Raw genomic sequence first — 23,295 nt, forward strand, 5'->3', positions numbered from 1 at the left:
TTAATTTTCAGAACTTTCTATGTGTCTCTTATAAATTTCTTTGGGTTTATCCTGTTTGAGGTTTGCTCAGCCTCCTGCATCTATAGCTCTATGTCTTTCATGAAATTTAGAAATTTATCAGACTTCATGTCTTTAAGTATTAGTACTTCTTTCTTTCCCCTCTCTTTCTGAGATTCCCAAAATGTGAATGTTAACTGGTTATTTTCTTATAGATCCATGTAGATCTGATTTTTTCCCCCAAATCTATTTTCTTTTTGTTTAGATCAGTTATTTCTATTCTTCCTTATTCAAGTTCACTGGATCTATCATCTGTCATCTCCACTAGACTATTGAGCCCATCCTGCAAGTTGTTTGATTTTTTTTAAACTTCAGTGTTTGTATTTTTTCAGTTATATCATGTTCACATTATTATTTTTTATAATTTCTATTTTTTGCTGAAATTTTCTATTCTTTTTCATTTGTCTCAAGAGAATTAATAATTGCTTGTTGAAGCATTTGTTTAGTGGCTATTTTAAATCCTTGCCAGATGATTTCAGCATCTGATTTATCTTGAGGTTGACATATACTGCTTTATCTCATTGAAGTTTTTATTTTTATGGTTCTTGGTATGATAAATGATTTTGTATTATATTGTAGACATTTCGGATATTATATTAAGAGGCTCTGGATCATGTTCCATCACTTTTTAGGAAGAAGTCCCCCTATTGAGGTGTTGCTATAACAACTAGGCCAGTACATACGTTTAGCTTCCTGCTGAGAACTACCGACACAGCTTTGGCAAAAATGGAGTGCTGACTGGCCTTGCCTCCTTGACTATGAATGAGGTAAAGGTTCAGCTCCCTTTCTGCCCTGTTGTCTCTTTCCGAGTGACAGTGTATCACCAAGTTGCATTCATTTGTTCTTTCAAACAATCAAAAATTATGTTGAGTTATTCTTGTATTACATAGGCAGTTGGAAATATAAGTAACAAGCATCCAGTATCTCTGCCTTCATAGGATTTATCTTACACCACAGGAGATATGATAAAACTAACAAGTTAGTTAGTAATTCAGGCTATTCGAAGGGGATAGTGCTATAGAGAAAGAAAAAGCAGAAAGAGTAACGGAGGTTAACGTGCCAGGGCAGGAAGTGTTGGTGCAGGCCTCATTAGGAAGTTAACATCTGAGCAAAGGTGCAGTAGGTGAGGACTCTTCCTGTCAAATATAGTGTTAGCTGTGTACATTTGTGCAAGTCTGATCTTCTATTCACATTCATATAATTTGCCTTTAAGGCTTTTGTTCCAATTATGGCAGGTTCGGTAATTTGTATCCCTTGGTGAGCACAACCAAAACAGATGATAAAATGTTCAAGTTATCTTAAATATCACATTAGATGTTATAGGATAATACAGAATTGCTTCCTAAGGAACTGTGAGAACCCAGAGTAGTAAACCTAACATTCACAAATGATTCAGTAATGAGAGAATTTGGCCAGAAAGGAGTGTTATTACTAAACTGGGCTTGGATCTAGTTAGTGTATTTTGGGATGGGAGAAGAATGACTCAAAGCCTAGGACACGTCCAAATGATCATGCTGATTGATACAACTCACATATGTCGTCAGGATAAGTAGAAACCTGTACTGACCAGGTTTTGCATAGATGTGTAGCTCTGGAGATCTAGAGAGTCTCAAGCCTTGAACTTGGAGATAAGATGGTCAAGGACAGACTGTGCCTTAGGGTGAACCGAATAAGGAAACAAACAACTCAAGCTTCAATGATTCCCACCAAAATTATTAAAATACAATAACCCACACACAGTGAAAAATGATGGCCAGCACAAAGGAAACAAGATACCAAAAATATCATGGGAGCCAGTGGAAACAACAGACAACAGAAATATAATCATTAAGATTTAAGATATGGGAATTAATAGACTATAATAGTAGTTTATTTAAAAGGAAAAAAGACAATTTGAAAAAATATATAATCACCAAAACCCCAAAATAATCACTAAATAGTACGCAAAACAACTATATGGAACTTCGTAAGTGAGAAGTTCATCATGCCAGCGTGTGTACCATGCATTTCTCTTTGGCAAGCATAATCCTCACAGGTCTTTACATTGGATCCCAAGAGACAGCACAGGCAGAGGAGCCATCCTATCTGAGAAGCTTCAAGATCATAACTGAGACCATTGTATCTCATAATCAGGGTCCCTGCAAGCATTTTTTCCAGTTATCACAATCACTGCACTCAGGGAAGCAAGATAATATGAAGAATATATTTATTCTTTACGTCCTCCCAGTCCAGATGCATTTTGCAATTGAAGAATCATTTTTTTTTATGATCAATGTTGCCTGTAACACAGCTGACATTCCAATTTTATCAGGATTTAGAGGAAAGTTCACAAAGGTTAACTTGAAACTAGGAAACCACAATCACAATCAAGTAAAAGTACATTTCTATTAACTCCCAGTGATTCCTTCTGCCCCTTGGCAATCCATTTTCCTCTGTGCCCCTGGCTAAAGGCAACTACTAATTTGCTTTTCAGTTATACAGATTAGTTTTCTTTTTCTGTAAATTTATAAAATGCAAGTCATAGAGTATGTGCTCTGTTGTAAATGACTTCTTTCCCTCAGCATAATTGTTTTGAGATTCATTATAATGTATATTAGCAGTTTATTTCTTTTTATATGCAAATAGTATTGCATTGAATAGATGTACCAGTTATTTTGATCCCCTCACCAGTTGGTGGGAGTTGTTTTCAGTTTCCAGGTGTTGTGAATGAAACTGCTATGAACACCTGAGTTATTTCTGTGTGGATATATTTTCCCATTTGTCTTAGATAATTACAGTGAGATTGCCGGAGATACGGTGTTTATTTTTAAGAAACTCAAAACAATTTGCCAAAGTGAATATATTTATTGTTTTATGTTCCCATTTGCAATGTTGAGAATTCTAATTGTTTCAAAATCTTGCCCACATTGAGTATTATTTGTCTTTAAATTTACCATTTAATGGGTGTGTAGTGGTATCTGCCCATGCTTTTAGTTTGAATTTTGATATAGTCCAATTTCTTAATCTTTTAATTTATGCATTTGCTTTTGGTGTTGTCTAAGAACTCTTCACCTAACCCTCGTTACGAATAGTTCTTCTGTTTTCTTCTGAAAGGTCTTATACGTCACATTTTGGTTAGTGATCCATTTTGAGTGTATTTTTGTATAAGACGTGAGGTTTAGGTTTGTGTATTTAGTTTGTTTGTTTTTGCCTATGAAAGTCGAATTATTACAACACCATATTTTGAAAAGACTATCCTTTCTCTAGTGAATTGCTTTTTCACCTTTGTTTAAAATCAGTTGGCTATATGTGTGTGGACCTATTTCTGCATTCTATTCTGCTTCATTGATCTATTTGTTCACCACGCCCAGTACACTAGTAGTACACTGTCTTGACAACTGTTGATATGTAGTGAGTCTTAAATTCAGATTGTGTCATTCCTTTTTTTAAAAAAAAAATTGGGGAAAAAGAATTGGGGGCATTCCTTTGCCTTCCATTTAAATTTAAAATTAGATTGTAGCAATAAAAAATCATGTTGGAATTTTCATAATAATTGCATTAAACCTACGGATCAATCGGGGAAGAACTGGTATCTTTATTGTTGAGCCATCAAGTTCATGGACATGCTACTCCTCTCCACTTACTGAGATCTTCTTTGATTTTTTTTATTAGCATTTTATAGTTTTCAGCATGAAGTCTTTCACTATTAGGTACAATATTAGTTGAGTGATTTGCTCCAAACTTCAGAGCAAGAGTAGGATATGGACTGTCATTCACCATCCCTCCTTTTTAAACATTGTTTCAGGTACTGGCTAGAACCACAGAAAATAAAAATAAAACCAAAACCTGAAAGTGTACATAACCTGGGGACCCATAACTTGCAATTGGTGTCTGAAAGGAGGGCTGCCTTTTGGAACTGAGCCCTTAAACCTGTGAAGTCTGACACTACCTTCAGGTAGTTAGTATCACAACTGAATTAAAGAATAGGGCATCAAATTGATGTCCAGGTATTTAGAACATATTAGTTTTCCATGTGGTTGGTATGGAGGGCAAAAATACCACTTTTGGTGTCAGAAGTTTTGTGATTAGAGAAAAAGTTTTCCTTTACGCATTATTTAATGTCATTTAATTTATCCGTGTTGCCTTTTTAGTCCTGTTCTGCTTTTCCACTTGGAGTTTCAATAATATTACAGATACTCTACATTTTTATTTAGCAGTACTATAAATATATTCCATTTTGTTAGTTTTAAAATTATGTCTCCCAAGCCTCACTTCTTTCAGCCCATTACATTGTGGTAAGAAGTTTTATGATCGAAGTCTCACTTTCCGATGCTTTAAATAGTTACTCCAGTATTTTCTTTAGGTTGGAAGTTCCTGTACTCCAGAAAATCTCTCCACACCATTCATTTGTATGTCCTTTTTGTGTGGAAGGATTTACATACTAATTAAATTTTTTTGATGGTTAAATTGTTCTTCAGGTTTACTTTTTCAGTTTGAGTTAATTTGATTAATTTTATTGTTCTAGATATCCTGGTTTACCTAAGTTATCAAAATTTTACATAGAATGATTCATAATTACTGTTATAGTCTGGTCAATATCTTTTACCTTTCCTGTATTGGTTATTTGTACTTTCTTTTAAAAATTTTTTATAAGTCCAATACAAATCACTATCAAAAAGCAAATATTTGGCAATATTAATCCTCTTCATTGTGTGTTGATTTTCTATTTGATTAATTTCTGCTGTTTATTTTATAATTCTTTCCCTTCTACGACCCTGGGTTTTATATTAATAATCTTTTCTACCTATGGAAATGAATGGAAACATTATTCATTCTTAACTATTTTGTCTTTTCTAGTATTTCTAGCATTAGGTTCCTTTTAAAATCTTCTGTACCTGTAGCATAAGATTTTATATGCAATTTTTCTTATGATTCAGTTGTTTTCTAATTTTTATTTGATTTTTTCCTATGATCTGTTGGACACTAATTTGCATACTAATTCATTTCCAAATATGTAGATGTTTTGTACTTACCTTTTTGTTATTGATTTCTAGTTTTATTGCACTATGTTTAAAAAAGGGACTTTTCCTAAGCTACCAGATGTTTCCATTAACTAAGATGGTTAACATGCGCCAATAACCTGTATGTAGAAATGCCATATAACTCTTATAAAAACTATCAAGTCCAACCAAAAAAACATACAGTTTTGTTAAACTTATCAACACAGGCTCATTTGTAAATAAATATGTAGTTTTGGCAAAGGACTTGAGAGCTTTGGGAAAGAAAAACTAGATTGCCAAAGAGTGGTAGTACATCTTTTATAAAATCCAAAGTTGCTTTATAACTTCTTTGAGAAATTTTTATGTGGCACACAAGTTCTTTATATTTGGCCTGTGATCTTGTACAGACTCCTAAACAGTGCCTTTGTTCAGAATTCTATATAGACACGACATGGCATTTAAGATCCTAGATGTCATGTATCATTCTCTTTACAGTAAAGGTTAACAAAATCCTTTGACTTCTCTAAGGACGCAGTTGACGTTTGTGAACTTTTTCTTTCCCCTAAGTCCTGAGAGAAACGGAATGCCACCTGTGTTACATACAACCTTGAATGTAACAAAAATGATTCTTTAATTTGTAAAATGCATCTGGAGGCGAGGACATAAAGAATAAATAGAGTCTATGCGTTTATGCTTTCTCTGAGTGCAGTGATTCTGATAACCAGAAGCAGTGCTTGCAGGGGCCCTGAAACTATATCTGGCAGCATTATGAGATATAATGGTCCCACTTTTGATCATGACACTTCTGAGGTAGGATGGCTTCTCTGCCTGTGCTGTCTCTTGGGATCCACTATGAAGACCTGTGAGGATTATGCTTACCAAAGAGAAATCCCTGGTATACACTCTGGCATGGTGAATTTTTCACTTATGACGTTCTGTATGGTTGTTTTGCATACTATTTGGTCATTATTTTTGGTTTTCTGCAATTATATATATTTTCAAATTGTCTTTTATCTTTTTAAATGAAGTACTAGTATAGTCTGTCTATTAATTCCCACATCTTAAATCTTAATGATTTTATACCTGTTGTCTGTTGTTTCCATGGCTCCCACAATATGCTTGGTATCTTGTTTCCTTTGTTCTTTTTTTTTTTTTCACTGTGTGTGGGTTATTGTATTTTAATAATTTTGGTGGGAAAAAAAAGTGAGGCTTGAGTTGTTTGTTTCCTAATTCAGTTCACCCTCAGGCACCATCTGTCCTTGACTATCTTATATCCAAGTTCAAGGCTTGAGACTGTCTAGATCTTCAGGGCTGCCCATCCATGCAGAACTTGGTCACTGCGGGTTTCTGCTTATCCTGAGGACATATGCGAGGTGCATCAATCAGCATTCTCACCTAGATTTTGACTCATCCTTCTCCCATCCCAAAGAACACTAGATCTAGGACCAGTTTGGTAACAGTTCTTTCCGGCCAGTCAAATTCTCTCATTAGTACTGAGGCGTTTGTGAGTGTTAGGTTTACTACTCTGGGTTCTCACAGTTCCTTAGGAAGCAATTCTGTATTATCCTATAACATCTAATGTGATATTTAAGATAACTTGAACATTTTATCATCTGTTTTGGTTGTGCTCACCATGGGATACAAATTACCAAACCTGCCACAATTGGAAAAGAAGGCCCAAAGTTTGATGGTATGCACGTGAGTGGAAGATTAGACTTGCACAAATGTGCACAGGTAGCACGATATTCGACAGGAAGTGTCCTCACCTCCTGCATCATTTCTCAGAATCTTCCCAGTGAGGCCTCCACTGACACTTCCTGTCTGGCATGTTAATCTCCATTACTCTTTCTGCTTTTTCTTTCTCCATTGCACTATCCCTGTCGAATAGTCTGAATCACTGACTTGTTGGTTTTATTGTCCTCTTATGCTGTAAGATAAATTTTGTGAGGGCAGATATTTTGGATACTTGTCACTTAAATATTTCCAATGGCCTAAGACTGTCTCTGGAATGTAAGAATAATTCAGTAAAATTTTTGAATATATAAAAGAACAAATGAATGCATGAGATGATGAACGCCTCATGAGTCTGTCAACAAAAAGACAGAATTTGTGTCTGAAACATTAAAGAGTCGACAGAAAAGGTCAATACATGTGTTTGTCATCAGCATATTAAAGGTTGATTTAGCCTTTCCAGAGGGCAGTCAAAAGTTCAGGGAAGAGACATTGCTGTCCCTTTCAGCTTCAAGAGCAGGATGTAGGCCTGATCATGACCAATTCACTCTAAGAGTTTGTTCCACTCAGTCCCTGAGGAGTTTAGGGACCTACTTATTCCCACGGAGAAGTCATCTCTGGACCTGACAGATTTCACAGATCAGTCAGGGATATCTTACCCTGTTCTTCTCTGGGGATCCTCTGTATGGTGACTGGAGCTAGAGACCAGGAACACAGGCCAGAACTTACAGGTTTATAAAGTCCATCCTCAGCAGACAACCTTCCTGCAAGACTATCTCCAGAACCCTTCTACATGATTCTACTTTGTCATTTCCACTCAGAATGTCATCAGTCAAAACTATAGTTATCATACTCATTACAGGATAAAGTTGAAAATGGAAATAGTATTAAAGGTTTAGAGGTACAATAATCTTAATATATGGCAGAGTACAATTTTGCAAAAAAAAATGTACATGACATTTTAAAGCAATTTTCATCAGTTTAAAATATTTTTTCATGGTACCAATTTGTTTTTCTCAGTTATAAATATTATTTAATCTTATTGAATAAATCTCACTCTGGATCTCTGACTTAAAATTTGATATCTGAAAATCCACCCCTCCCTACATTTACTAAAAAACTGCACCCTGGCTAATGACGTTGGATGGATACATTTAAACCACAGACACTCAACTTCCTCTTTTTATTATATTTATGGCATATTATTATATCAAACCCTATGAAATAAGTGGCTTCACTAAGAAAGCATTTTTCCAAGCTCTCTCTTCAGAGCCCCCTTAATTTCACTGTTCCTCAGACTGTAGATGAGGGGGTTCAACATGGGGATCACCACCATGTAGAACACAGACACCACCTTGTTCTGGTCAGTTGAGTAGCTGGACTTGGGCATCACATAAATGAATGTGATGGTGCCAAAGAACAGAGTGACCACTGTGAGGTGGGATGTGCAGGTGGAGAAGGCCTTATGGCGCCCCTCAGTGGAGTACATCTTCAGGATAGTGATGAGGATGTAGATGTAGGAGATGGCTATGACAGTCACTGTGACCACAATGATGAAGCCAGCCGTAAATGAGGGGACAGTTGTGGGGATACTGATGTCAGAACAGGAGAGTTCAACCAAAGGAGCAAAATCACAGAAAAAATGATTGACTCGATTTGGTCCACAGAAGAGTAAAAAATAGAAGGAAATAGTAAAGGAGGAAGCATTGAGAAAACCACCAATATAAGCCACTGTAAGTAACTGAACACAGACTTGTGTGGACATTTTGGTGGAATAAAGCAGTGGGTTGCAGATTGCCATGAAGCGATCATATGCCATGGCAGCCAGAATGAAGCACTCAGTTGACCCAAAGAAAACGACGGAACCAAGCTGCATGGCACATCCAGGATAGGAGATGGTATTTGTCTCCACCAGGAAGTTTACAAGCATATTGGGTGTAACAGAAGATGAATAGCCCATGTCAGCAAAGGCCAAGTGGCTCAGGAAAAAATACATAGGATGGTGGAGCTGAGAAGAGATTCTGATAAGAATGATTGTGCTGAGATTGCCAGATATGGTCACCAGGTAGATACATAGGATGATCATGAAGAGGATGATTCGAAGGACTGGGTCATTTGTTAAGCCCAGTAGAATGAACTCTGTCACTGCAGTGTGGTTCCCATCTCCCAGGGAATCCATGGTGTAACATAGCTATTACCATAACGAACCTGTGACAGAACAGTGCATTAAAGAAGTTATAAATTTGATAATTTCATTTTCTATAACACATATGAGAAGTGATTACAAATAAAGATATCCAAGAATTGATCCATATTTACATGAAATTATGAGTCTATCTCTATTTTTAAAATTACTTTTAGCAGGAATGCCTGAAAACTTCCTTGAAATGGTGTCTTCTACTTTTTTTTTATTATGTTGTTTCCAAATATGCACTTAAAGTGGCTATAAAGTGAAGAAATAATATAGGACAGTTGAGAATAGCAAAAAAGACCAGTAAGTATTATAATAAAAAAATAAGAAATGTGTTGTTTTATAATAGACTTGAATAATAACTAACCATTACTTTATCATTACTAAATTATAAGGTTAAAATTTTTATATTTATATATTTACAATTTAATGTATCTACATAGTCTATGCTTATAATTTAGTCTATATTTATAGTGTAATTAGTATATATATATTTAATGTGTATAGAGAGAGAGACTATTTTTTCATAAAATGATATTAATTACTTTCATTATTTTATAAGTGAGTAAACTGAGTCTGAGGAGGTTATGTAAGCTTCACAATATTGTGTAGTAATTGGTAGAGTAAGAATATGAAGCCCAGGAAAGTCTGACTACCCATTTCTTTAGTAACTATGCAGTAAGTAATACTGACCATGAAGTCTGGGACACCTTGCAGTGGGTGGATAACAAATTACCCTTCAAGCCTTCTGGTAGTTACGTATAAAAGAGAAACCTAGTTTATTACAGATTTTACAATATCTATCAGTTTAAAAATTTTTTAAGGGTGAAATAAAAGTGTTCTTGATACCGATAATAGAAATGAATTTTGAATTATGGTTGTGAATGAAGTTACTGGTAAATTTACTGGATTTTTTTGATTAAAATATTGTTTTATCAAGTAGCTTGAGATACTGATGTAATTTCTATGCAAGAAGCATGACGGATATTTAGTACATAATTAAAGTACTTTTATTCAGACAAATCAAATCACTTCCTACTTTAACAATGTTTTCTAATTGGATTTTTGTAGAGGGAAATACTATTTTCAACATAATATGTAGCTGAATAAAATGTGGCTTAAAACTTAAGAAGGATCACCCACATAGTGGTCCTCATCTCCAAATTTTCTGACTTATATTTTGAGCTTTACATACTCTGTTTCCTCTTGAAGCTGAAGCATCAGACCCATAAACAAAGTAAGTTTTTTTCAAAGATATTTACAGTATCTTTCAATTTTAAAATCTTCAATTTAAACCTTTAATTTTTAAACACGAATAAATGCCCAAAGCATCTCTGCTAATAAATATATTAGCATTAGCTTGTAGTGCCGAGTTTGGAGTATGTTAAAAAGCCATATGAGTTTCCATCTTGTGGGAAGGTAAATATGGAATACTTGACATAGACTGTGCCTGTTTATTCACAAAAAAATTGATGGTGAAAACAGCAGTTCAACTAAAGTTGCTTACTAACTGCTTGATTACATTGGCCCTTTTTCCCAACTATAACTTTGAGTACAGCTGTAACTTCAGGGAGTAGAGTGTTCCAAAATGGTAAATGAAAATCAATACATCAAATTCATTAACAAAAGCTAAAATCTTACCTCCTGGAATAAGAACTCATTCATCTGTAACAAATCTTGATGATTGTGGTCATAAAGCTATCTTTAATTTTTGTTTGCCTTTGGGGATAAATCTCTGAAGATTCTAGAGATTCGAATGTGAATTCAAAAGCAATGTGGGACATCATTATGTTCTATAGTGGATATTGAGCAGCTCAGTTCACACACAGAAACAACTAATCTTTTAAGAGTCTGTCAGATCTCCTGGGAGTTTGAAATTTGTAGATACTGACAGGCATATGTAGAATAGATAAACAAGATTATACTGTATAGCACAGGGAAATATATACAAGATCTTGTGGTACCTCACAGTGAAAAAGAATGCAACAATGAATATATGTATCCTCATGTATAATTGAAAATTTGTGCTCTACACTGGAAATTGACACAACATTGTAAACTGACTATAACTCAATTAAAAAAACTATTTAAAAAATGAAAGCTAAGTTGAAGATAGCAAGAAAGAAAAGTTAAAGCAGACATGTCGAGTTCAAAATAAACATTTTCCTTTTAACTTTAAAAAAAAGTCTGTCAATTCTCAAGTGGTCAGTTTATTCTTTTGCTTCTGACTAGGTGTTTATACTTATGTCTATAGCCTTCATTTAATAATTATCAAAAACTATAATATAATAAATTATCTTAGACATAAATATTGGTTCCAAGTTTTCTTTGATATTTCTGATTAAGAAATAGTACTAAATATCAGATACAAAAAAATAACCTTAGATTTATCCATTCGATATGTGTTTATGGATAAGTATTTTATATTGGTATTTGTAAGGCATACCAGTAATTACTTTGGGCAAATAGGTGGTGGAGATTGATGTGAAGTTGAATTTTAAATAAAAAATTTTAGACAGGTACATTAATTATCATATCAAAAGTAAGAAAGTAAAAGCCTTGAAAGTCATATAGAGAACTACAAAGTAAAAACAGGTTTGGATGACCCCTGGGCCATGCAGCCAGAACCCAGGACCTGCCTGCCAGTGGTCTGAAGCATCCCACATTCTCCTGGACCCGAATTTCTCCCACCAGTGATTCAGCACTAGCCTTGTGGCCCCCTTATGTTTCTGTGGCCAGCTGCCTCATGACCTGGCCCCACCAACCAGCAGCCAGCAGCTCCTGCACAAGGCAGGGCCTGGCAGCCAACCAGGCTGAGGGCCAGTGAAGCCTACCAGACTGCCCAGAATAGTCAGCCTACCACAACAGGACCCAGGCAACCTGTACAGATGCCACTCCTAGAGCATATAACTCTGGTGACAAGAAGGGAGTGTGCTGCAGGATTACATAGGACATCTTATACAAAAGGCCACTTTTTCAAGGTCAGGAAATGTAACCAACCTACCAAACACATAGAAATAAAAACATAGGCAAAATGAGATGACAGAGGAACACATTTCAAATGAAGGAAAAAGATAAAACCCCAGAAGAAGAACTAAGCTAAATGAAGGTAGGCAATCTGTAATGATTGTAAAGATGATCAAAGAACTCAGAAAATGAATGGATGCACAGAATGAGAAGTTAAAAGTTTTTAACAAAGAGTTAGAAAACATAAAGACAACCAAACAGAGATGAAGACTACAATAGCTGAGATGAAAAATACACTGGAAGGAATCAATAGTAAATGAAATGATACAGAGGAACAGGTCAGTGAACTAGAAGACAGAGTAGTGGAAATCACAGCTGCTGAACAGAAAGAAGGAAAAAGAATGAAAAGAAATGAGGAAAGTTGAGGAGTCCTCTGGGGCAACATTGAGTGCACTAATATTCATATTATAGGGGTCCCAGAGAGAAAAAAGAACGGTGCTGAGAGATAAAATAACCCTGAGGGAATCATCTACATCCCAAGATTTTTTTTTTAACACATTGATTTTCCAACATTTAAATTGTTATTCAGAATTATAAGTGCAAACATCATAGAAAATTCTTTATCATATTAGAATTTTAAAATATTTTTGACGCCATCACGTTGGGTGATAGATTGACAGGGCACGAGACTCCTGATATCTAAAGCAATAGTCTCAAAATAATGGTTTCCGTGGGCCAGAGGACCCTCATTAAAATCTTTATGGTATTGAGCTCCATCCTTAAGGAGTGAAGAACACACAACCTTTTATGTTAGGAAGACTAGTGTCAGAGGGGACTCATTACAAGCATTCAAGAGAAAAAATTACTGTAAAACTTATCCCTGTATTATGAAATGCATGAAATCACAGGAAGTATTGCAGAAAGCTAAATCTAGTCTTATGATTCCAAGTTCTTCCTTCAGCTTAATACCTTATGAATTTAAGAGAATAGAAAGTGATTTTCCTTCTTTAGAAAGTGAGAATTATCCTCTTTACAATTAATATTATCTTATGTCTTCTAATAATCTAGTACCTGTAGATGTTAATAGCCTGTTGGAAAATATTAATGAAAATATGGACACAGATAATCTAGGAATTAAGAATGTTGTCAATTCTCTACTCCTGGTACAGCTGGCACACAGAAAATAGTACTGGGGAAGCTTTGAAAAACTGCAAACAGAGAAGAGGATGCCAAACTCAAGGCAAAGGCCATGATAGTAAAGAAAATAAGGCTTGTGGAAAACAAACAGAAAGGCTGGGAAAAAAAATATTATAGATATATTGCTCTCCAGTACCTGCCACTGTGATTGGGAAAAATAAAAATGTCCTATTGACATATTCTTCCATTAGTACCATGCTAGAATAGTATTAAAATCCCCAGAATTCACCGTCAAAATATAAGAAAAGTATCAAAGGTTCTCTTCGAAAATTAATGAGAAAGATTATGCAGAGTACATATACCCTCATATCCTGGAGATTTGTCTTCTTGGAGAAGCCTGCCAAGAACCTGTAGATATGGGTAAAGATGTACTTTTTTTTAAACTGTCTATTTTATTTTATTTATTTGCTTATTTATTTATTAACTGTTTCTTTGTTTTGCCGTAGGATGTTCATACTTGCTCTTCCAACACAGCTTAAAGTCAATTTTCTATTGATCTTTTAGGTTTCATACTTGCTGGGAAACCTTTACATCCGCCCTCAATATCAGCAGTCAAGATCAGGAGCACCATGAAAAACACCCTGTAAGTTGCCATGTTAATAGGGTGCTATTCAGAGCGATTTCTTTGTTTTTTTTTAATTGCATATATGTGTTTCTTTATTTGACAAGTGATATAAAATATTTTGATGAGCATTTTCAAATTGCTTTGCTTATTTTCTCCCATAATTCCTTTTGTAGTACAAGGAAGTTTTCTTTTTTTAAACCTGGACAGCATCTTAATTGACAAATGATAGGGACTGAGTTTCATACTTGCAATCCTAGTAGAGTTGAAATTGAATACCTATATGCAGATCATCCATGGCAGATTTTAGTTGTGACTTGTCCTTCTCTTTGCTATTCTTTCTTTTTTTTTTTTTTTCTTGGTATATATATTTTTTATTGAAGTATAGTCAGTTTACAACATTGTGTCAGTTTCTGGTGTACAGCATAATACTTGTCATATATATATATATCTGTTTTCATATTCTTTTTCACTATAAGTTATTATGAGATATTGAATATAGTTTTCTCTGCTATACCATATGAACTTGTTGTTTATCTATTTTATACGCATTAGTTAGTATCTACAAATCTCAAACTCCCAATTTAACCCTTCCCACTCCCTTCCCCATCTGGTAGCCATAAGTTTGTTTTCTATGTCTGTGAGTCTCTGTTTTATAAACAAGTTTTTTTTGTGGTTTTTTTTTCTTAGATTCCACTTATAATAGGTGTTTAAGTAAAATTAATTTTGAATACACTAAAGAAATGGATTATGGAAATACCCCAAATAATAATCATGAGAGACTTTCTGGAAAAGATGGAATTCCATTTTTACCTACAGTCGCTGAAATAGCCTTACTCAAAAGCCTACATTTACTAAACTGAGGCTGAAAGATGGGGGCTACAGAATTTTAAAACTGGTCCCTGCCTGTCTAGTACCGGAGTCAAGCTTTAAAAAAAGAAGAAGAAAAGAAGAAAGAGAGGAGAACCTCATCTCAATAAAACGAGATGTGAATCTAGGAGAAAACGCTAACAGAGCCAGGGAGTTTAAGTAGACTTCTGTGGGGAAGCAGTTGAAAGGATCTTCCCTTCCCTTCCCTTCCCTTCCCTTCCCTTCCCTTCCCTTCCCTTCCCTTCCCTTCCCTTCCCTTCCCTCCCCTCCCCTCCCATCCCCTCCCCTCTCCTCCCCTTCCTTTCCCTTCCCTTTTCTTTTTTTCTTTTTTTCTTTTTTTCTTTTTTTCTTTCTAGGGTTAGGGTTAAAATTAGGGTTAGTGGGGAAGTGATATTTTAAGGGATGCCAGGCCTTTAGCAGACAAAAAAGGGCAGAAAGGGCATTGCAGATTAGAGGAAATAAACTTGTGCAAAGTGGAAACCACAAGAGACACACATTGTTTGAAACAGGAGAATGTTCCCCATATAGGGGAGGTCGGTGGTGTTACTGAACCAAACTTGGGTCCCCAGCCCAAGTGCAGTAAAGACAATCTAGTGACACTGGATTGTGGTGAAGAAAAGTAAGTGTTTATTGCAAGGCATCCAACATGGGGCCAAGCAAGGAGAATGGGCAGCTCATGCTCAAAAGACTTGAACTCTCTGATGGCTTTTAGGGAAGGCTTTTTAAAGGCAAGGTGAGAGAGAAGGTCACAGTGTGCATGATCACCTCATGGACATCCTTCTGATTGGTTGATAGTGAAGTAACAGGATGGTATTTCATTAACCTTCTGGTTCCAACCTATCTGGGGGTCTACATACTTGTGCTCAGCATATAGTTAATTTCTTCCATCTGGTGGGGTTTTAGTATCTGCAAATGAACTAAGGATATAGCTCAGAATATTATCTGTAGCCTTTGAGGAGGAACTGAAGTTTCTTGACTTTGTTTTATGGCTAAGCTATTATTTTATCTTGCTTGACTCTTTTCTCTTGTTTCTGCATTTTCTCACTTCTCTAATTAAATGTGCTCTTTGAAACTCAAGGAAGGCTTAGGAGGCTAAAGCTTTGCTACAAGCAAGAGGCAGGGGACATGTTCCTGGTAAGGCCCTCCAGGGTCCTGCTCAGTTTCAGTAACAGGAAATGAGGCTAAAGTTAAGATCTTGAATGCCATGCTAGAATACTTGCACTAAGGGAAGTCTTAATACCAACTAGTCAAGCAAATAGTCTCTGGAATCTCACTGCCTTGCTGTGACTATACTGTGTATGTACACTTACCAGCTATACATCACCTTTAGCAAATTAAGTAACTCTCTAAGCTATAGTTTCCTCACTTCAAACATGGTCATGATAATAGCACTTATACTTATGACACTCTTATGATGGCTATGAGAAATTTGAGATGTATTACTGAAGCATACAATGATGTTTAGAAGTATTAAAATTCCCTGCTTTGTAAGCAAAGGTTATCTAAAACATGACAAAAATGAAAAGATGTAGCATGATCATAGATTTGATATAGAAAATATGGTAGGAGGTGAAGGATAGACCTGGAAGAGGGAAAAAATAGATGTAGCAAAAATCCACATGAGAGATAGATTAGAATGCAGGAGATATTTTTTTAGTTAGGATCCTGGAATCTAGGAAATGTGAACAAGAGAGGATGATAAATCAGAGTAATTCAAGCTAGGGCCTAAAAGTGAATAAGAGTCTGATAGAAGTAGAATGGAGGAAGGGAAACTGATGCAGAGGGAACACCACCTGCAAAGGTACAGTAGCATGAAGGACTGTGAAGTGTTGGGAAACTAGAAAGCACTGTTGTCTGCTTTGAGTGTAGGGTAGGCAGAGGGATGTGGTGGAAACTGAGCCAGGAGCAGTGTCTAGGGATCTGTTTGTGATCAACATCACATATCAGGTGGGGGTACTTGAATTTCCTCCCGTAGCTAGTGTGTGGCTAGTCACCATTTTTGACACTATCAGTGACTTAATATTTTCTGTATTCAGAAATCTAAAATCTGGTATGACAGTGGTTTTGGTGGTATCATAGACATTTAGGATATTATATTATGAGACTGATCGGATTCAATCATTGTTTAGAGGGAGGACCCTGTTGAGGTGTCACTGCAACCACCGTGTGAGTGGTATGTCCAGCGTCCTGCCGAGCCCTCCTGACACAGCACTGTCATAAATGGAGCGCTGACTCCCACTGCCTCCTTGCAGATGAGTGAGGTGGAAGTTCAGTTACTCCCTTTACCCTGTTGTCTTTTTCCCAGGGGTAGTCTGACACTGACTTGCACACCTCCTTTCCTCCAGGTAAGCCCAGCGCCTTGTTGGGCCCCGCTGCACCCAGGGAGGTTGGAAGCAGAGAGCTGGTTCACACTGCTTTGTTGTTGTAGGTGGAGGTGGAAGCTCCCACTCCGGTCCTCAGTGGGACCCCACTTACAAGTAGGATTGGAGGCGAGGGAGCAGAGTAACATTAGCCACACCTCATACTCCTTCATTAAGTCTCGTTGCTGCCAAATGACGGTGGAGGCACATTTCCCCCTTGCGCCCCACTACAATATCCTGGCAGGAGAATTGGAGAATGGGTGGGGAGAAAACCAGTTCCCTTCTTGGCTTCACTGAAACCTGAGGGAAGGAAGGTGGGACGATTTTTCCATTGGTGTTTTTCTGAAGTAGGGCAGGTGTTGCAAAAATTATTCTATTCTGTTAAGGCCACTCTTCTAGTCCTTTGGCGAGGAGGAACAGGCTTTTCTTAGAGCTCTTTTTGTCTGTGTCTCTGGGCAGTTCTGGGAGGCAGCACCCTGTCCAGGGAATACGGAAACAGTAACAAAACACAGGGACTCACTTCTGTCTCGTTCCTCAAGTCCCTGAGTCCTAGGAGTCTGCCTTCTTCTTTTTCCTTTTTAGAATCTTCTTATGCTTGTTTGTTGTATTCCATCCAGGGTTATTTTTAGTAATAGAAGGCCTGAGGTGAGTGGAGCAACGTCATCTTCAACAGAACTGGAAGTCTATGCCTTCAAATATTTAACAATATTTATCTACCTTCTTATTTTGTGACAGAAAGTTGGCCTAATACCAGTTTGCCTGACATATTCAGGTGTAGATGCCTGCATTCTTACTTTGAAAAGAAAGAGTTGAGTAGAATGAAATGTGTTACCCACAAATGAAAGTCCTCTAGTGATGAAGTATTCTCAAAGAACGCCTCATTTTACAACCATCCCGCAAAAGGAAAGTGCCTTAAAAAAAGTCAGAGTACTAAGAGGATATTTGTGGCCTTGAGCTTTTGCTTAACCTTTGTGTGCCTCAATCACATCCTCTGTAAAATACAAATATTAAAAAGAAAACTTTTATGGCTATTCCAAGGATTCATTGGGTCACTACTTGTAAATCACTGTGAACAGGACCTAGAAGCTAGTAAACAAGCTCGTATTGTTAGCTCCTTTGCTACTATTCTTACTACTGCTCCTAGTACTCTTAACAACATTTGACTCCTACATGTTATAGCTCTCCAACCATGCAAAGACATACGGAAGACATTATTCAGCAGAGGGTGACTACAGAACTTTTACTAAGCAAGGCTGGAATTCCGGTTGCCAATATGAGTTAAAGAGTGTCAAAGCAGTGGCATGATTGTGGTGAGCAAGGGTTTGTGTAAAAGCCTGTTTTGTAAGTTGTAGAAGGATCAGACACAAACATTTAATCACTTGGATCAAGCTGATTTTCAATAGATTAAAAAGCCATGGAGTCAGTGGTTTATGCCAGAGAAAATGCTTTATTCAGCCTTCTGTTCATTTTTATTTTTTATTTATTCATTTTCAAGTATGCATTTATGCTTGCTATGTTCCAGGAATTGTGTGGAAATTAGATGCATGAGGGAAGGGGAAAGACACTGAAGGTCTTCCAGCATTTTGGAGAAAACAAATACTGAATCTGTAACTCCAAGTACCTTCGGTATTCTGAAGAAAATATGCAGGGTTCTATGGTGGAGGGTAACAGGTGTACTTAATTTGGTCTGGAAGCTCAAGAATGCTTCCAAGTGGATAGGAAATGGTGTTTAGGTTACTACCTATAGTATAAGTAGGTATTACCCAGGTGAGGGGGAAAATGCATTCAGGTAGAAGTCCTGCATGTGAGAGGGCTCTAAGTGTCAAAGAATATGGACATGCCTAAGGATTTTTTAAAAAAGGACCAAATGATTGCTTTCTAAGGTTTGGGTTTTTGAAGACCAAGGGAAGAGCAGTGAGAAATTAAAAACAGGGGCCACATTAAAGATGTTTTAAGCCATGTTAAGAATTTTTGCCTTTAATAGATAGATAGACAGACAGACAGACAGATAGATTTACTTTAAGGAATTAGCTCACACAGTTGTGAGAACTGTCAATTCCAAAATCAACATGCAGCCCAACACTCTGGAAATTCCAGTAAGAGTTTATGTCATAGTCTTCAGGCCAAAGTCATTCTGCAGACAGAATCCCTCTTTTTCAAGAGTCCTCAAGTTTTTTTTCTCTTAAGGCTTTCAACTCGTTGAACAAGGGACACCCACATTAAGGAGGGTAATCTGCTTTACCCCAATCTACTGATATAAAGATTAAGTATATATAAAACATAACTTCACGGCAATAGCTATACTAGTTTTTGACCAAACAACTGGTCACCATAGCCTATCCAAGTTGACACATACAATTAGCTCTCACAGGATTACTATTGTAAAATAAATGTATAAATTGGTTGCTGGAAATAGACCTGCTGACAATGAAAATGAAGAAAAATAGGAGAAAAATCTTGGATTCAGAATGTACAAGACTTTATGATTGAATATAGGTGCATGGAGTGGAGAAAAGGAATAAACTACTCTCAGGTTGTGAATCAATATATTGATTGAATGATGGTGCCTCCTTTTGGAGCATTGTAGCAGAGCAAGTTGGTGGTGGAAAGATAATTTTAGACAGTTTCCACTTGAGATTCAGTAGATAAAAATATTTTTGTCGGCACACTATATAGAGGACAGGGAAAGAGATACAAATATGGTAGTCATCAGTATATAGAGGCAAATTAAACTTCACAGGGGAGATACAATCTAGTTCCCTCAAACTTTCTTAACAAGATGTGCATCTGACCATGAACAAATCACTTAAAGAACTTGTTTATTCACCCCCTAGTGATTTAGAAACACTGTTTATTTCCACAGACAAGTCACTTGTTTTGACCTGACAGAAGAATTCACAGTTGGTTTGGTCAGGGGCATCTCATCCTGTTCTTTTATGGGTCCTCTATAAATAGCTGATGCCAGAGATCAGGAACACAGCCCAGAATCTGAGTCTACAAAGCCCATAGCCAGCAGATAACCTTCCTGCAAGTAGAATGTCTCCAGGAATTTTACTATCTGGTTCTACTTGGTTATCTCCCCTCTGAATGACCTCAATCATAACTATAATTATCATGCTTATTTCAGGATAAACTGCTGTTGAAAATGGACACATCTTAAAGGTTTGGATGTACAAAACCCCTGCTCTACAGCAGAGAACAACTTTTTAAAAGGTATGAATACAATTTTGAAAGAATTTTCAGCAAATCAAGTATTTTTTCACATGAACAAATTTGTGTTTATAATGATAACTTCAATTTTGCTGTATTTAAGATAACTCACTATTGACCTCTGATTTACAATTTGATGTCAGAAAATCCACCCTCATTACAAAAAAACTCTACGTTAGCTTATTACTTACAGAACAATATATTTAGACCACAGGCACTCAGTTTCCTTTTATTACTTATGGTATTTTATTATATTGTTTCCTACGAAATATCGGTCTTCACTAAGAAATTATTTTTCTGCCAAGCTCTCTTCAGAGCCCTCTTAATCTCATTGTTTCTGAGACTGTAGATAAGGGGGTTAAGCATGGGGATCACCACCATGTAGAACACAGACACCACCTTATTCTGGTCAGTTGAGAAGCTGGACTTGGGTATCATGTAAATGAATGTGATGGTCCCATAGAACAGAGTGACCGATGTGAGGTGGGACGTGCAGGTGGACATGGCTTTGTGGCGCCCCTCAATGGAGCGAATCTTCAGGATGGTGAGGAGGATATAGACGTAGGATACAACTATGACAGTCACTGTGACCACTATGACAGAGCCAGATGAAAATGAAGGGACAACTTCAGGGACACTGATGTCAGAACAGGAGAGCTCAACCAAAGGAGCAAAATCACAGAAAAAATGATTAACTCGATTTGCTCCACAGAAGAGTAAAAAATGGAAGGAAATTGTATAGGAAGAAGCATTGAAAAAACTGCCAATATAACACACTATGAGTAACTGAACACAAACTTGTGTGGACATTTTGGTGGAATAAAGCAGTGGGTTGCAGATTGCCATGAAGCGATCATATGCCATGGCAGCCAGAATGAAGCACTCAGCTGTCCCAAAGAAACCAGCTGAACCAAGCTGAATGGCACATCCAGGATAGGAGATGGTATTTGTCTCCACCAGGAAGTTTACAAGCATATTGGGTGAGACGGAAGATGAAGAACCCATGTCAGCAAAAGCCAAGTGGCTCAGGAAAAAATACATAGGATGGTGGAGCTGAGAAGAGATTCTAATAAGAATGATTGTGCTGAGATTGCCAGATATGGTCACCAGGTAGATACATAGGATGATCATGAAGACGATGATTCGAAGGACTGGGTCATTTGTCAAGCCCAGTAAAATGAACTCTGTCACTGCAGTGTGGTTCCCATCTCCCAGGGAATCCATGAGATTATGCAGCTGCTACCAAAATGAACCTATGATACAACACTACATTACAGATGTTATAAATTCAATGTTTCCATTTTCATTAATATATAAGGAGGTTATTATAAACAAATATCCATTTTCATTAATACATAAGGAGGTTATTATAAACAAATAAATTATTCAAACTAAGTTTAGACTTTTTACTTTATATTCTAGATTTTATGTGTATATGTAATGTCTTCTTTATATTAAAAATTGTTTTAGCAAAAACACTAGAAAACCTTCAAATAATGTAGATTTTGTCTTTATGTTGTATATTAATAAAATATACTTAAAGTGACTTTAAAGCTAAAGAGTTACAAAAATTAAGACGTGAATAGCAAAAAGGAATGATCAGTATAACAAAATAGACTAAAATGAATTAATATAAAATTATATTATGGGAACTCAAGTAATAGCTAGTATTTACTAAATGCTTACTAAATGATAGGCACAATATTAAGAGTTTTATATACTTAGTTCTATTTTGAATTTCCATGAAATAATATTAAGTACTTTTATTTATGGAGGAAGAAACTGATTTTGACAATGTTAAGTGACTTACCTAAGTTTATGCAGCAAGTGGTGGACTCAAGATGTGAATCCCAGGCAGTCTGAATATAGTCCTTCCCTTTAGTAACTATACTATAAATGAAATTAAGCAATACTAAGATAAAGTCTAATCTCTTGGAAGTAGGTGGATAACAAATTACCTTTCTACTTACTGACAGCTAATGTATAAAAGAGGTGCCTAGTTAATCACAAAGTTTACAGTTTCTATCAGTAAATCAAGACTATGTTTATAAATGGAGAAATACAATGTTCTTAATAGAAAGAAGAAATAGGAATTTCAAATAAAAGGGAATAGTCACCTATTGTAAATTTATTATATATTTATAATATGTAAAAGTCAAATATTGTTTCATTAAGTAGTTTGAAATATTAGCCTAATCACTAATCATGCAAAAATTACATATTTAATATCTAGGACATAATTTAAGACACTTATTCAAACAAATCATTTCCTAACATAACATTGTATTCTATTTGGAGTATTACAGCACAAATTATGTTAGTCTTAACATAATATACAGCTGAATACAGCTCCAGCTTGAGAGTTAAGAAATTTACTCAGGTTCACCCAGTGAGTGGCCAGTGAGCCACCTAGTGAGTGACTCATCTCCAAGTTTTCTTGCTTCATTTTCTTGACTTTGTCCAAAGGCTCTGGTTGTCTGTAAATTAAAGCCTCTAGAACAAGAAACAATGGAACTCTTTCCACAAGATGTTTATAAACTGTGAGTCTCCAAAGCATCTCAAAACTAGGGAATCTATTAGTATTACAACCAAGTGCCAAGTGTAGATAGTGTTAAAAGACTACCTAAGTTCCTGATCTTATGGGTAGAAAAATAAGGAATCCTAGCACCTTGAATTATGCCTGTTTATGCACACTAAGTAGACTGTAGAAACTTAGGTTAACTCAGCTAAGGTTACTTGCTAACTGACTGCTGGATTGCATCTGCCCTAGCTTGTGAGTACAGATGTAACTTTAGAGTAATATATTCTCAAATGGTAAATGAAAGCAGCACAACAGATTAATTCACAAAGCCAAAATCTTACCTCTTGAAATAAGAACTTATTCATCTTATGGGAATAAATTCAAAGCCATTGTTGTTACATAGCTGCCATGTCATCTTTTATTATTATTTGCCTTTGGGGATAAATCTCTAAAGATTTTAGAGATTCAGATGTGAATTCAAAAGCAACAAGGGTCATTATCACCTTCTCAAGTGAATACTGAGCCGTTGGCTTCAAACAAAAACAACTTGTCTTTAAGGGGTCTGTCAATACTGAAGTAATCATTTTTTCTTTATATTTTGGTACAATTTTAATTGATAGTTACTGAAAGTATAAAAAATATATTATAGT

The 23,295-nt window shown here is 36.1% G+C and overlaps 1 protein-coding gene, 1 long non-coding RNA gene and 1 pseudogene across 2 annotated transcripts in view; 1 reads left to right on the forward strand and 2 right to left on the reverse strand.

Annotated features, from left to right (window-relative positions):
• Positions 1 to 20,097, forward strand: part of LOC135322588 (uncharacterized) — an 88,074-nt gene extending 67,977 nt beyond the window's left edge. Inside the window, exons 2-3 of the long non-coding RNA XR_010383242.1 lie at positions 13,627 to 13,705; positions 20,042 to 20,097. This is a non-coding gene — a long non-coding RNA (uncharacterized LOC135322588). The remainder of the gene's footprint in view (positions 1 to 13,626; positions 13,706 to 20,041) is intronic.
• On the reverse strand, positions 8,005 to 8,946 carry LOC105094006 (olfactory receptor 5P6). The gene has a single exon (XM_010985956.3). The coding sequence runs from the start codon at positions 8,944 to 8,946 to the stop codon at positions 8,005 to 8,007; it is 942 nt and encodes a 313-aa protein (XP_010984258.3).
• A 308-nt stretch (positions 20,098 to 20,405) lies between the features above and the next one.
• Positions 20,406 to 21,367, reverse strand: LOC105094005 (olfactory receptor 5P6-like; annotated as a pseudogene).
• Between the last annotated feature and the right edge of the window lie 1,928 nt (positions 21,368 to 23,295).

This window comes from Camelus dromedarius, chromosome 12 (genome assembly GCF_036321535.1).
Source record: "Camelus dromedarius isolate mCamDro1 chromosome 12, mCamDro1.pat, whole genome shotgun sequence".
Classification (NCBI taxonomy): Eukaryota; Metazoa; Chordata; class Mammalia; order Artiodactyla; family Camelidae; genus Camelus; species Camelus dromedarius.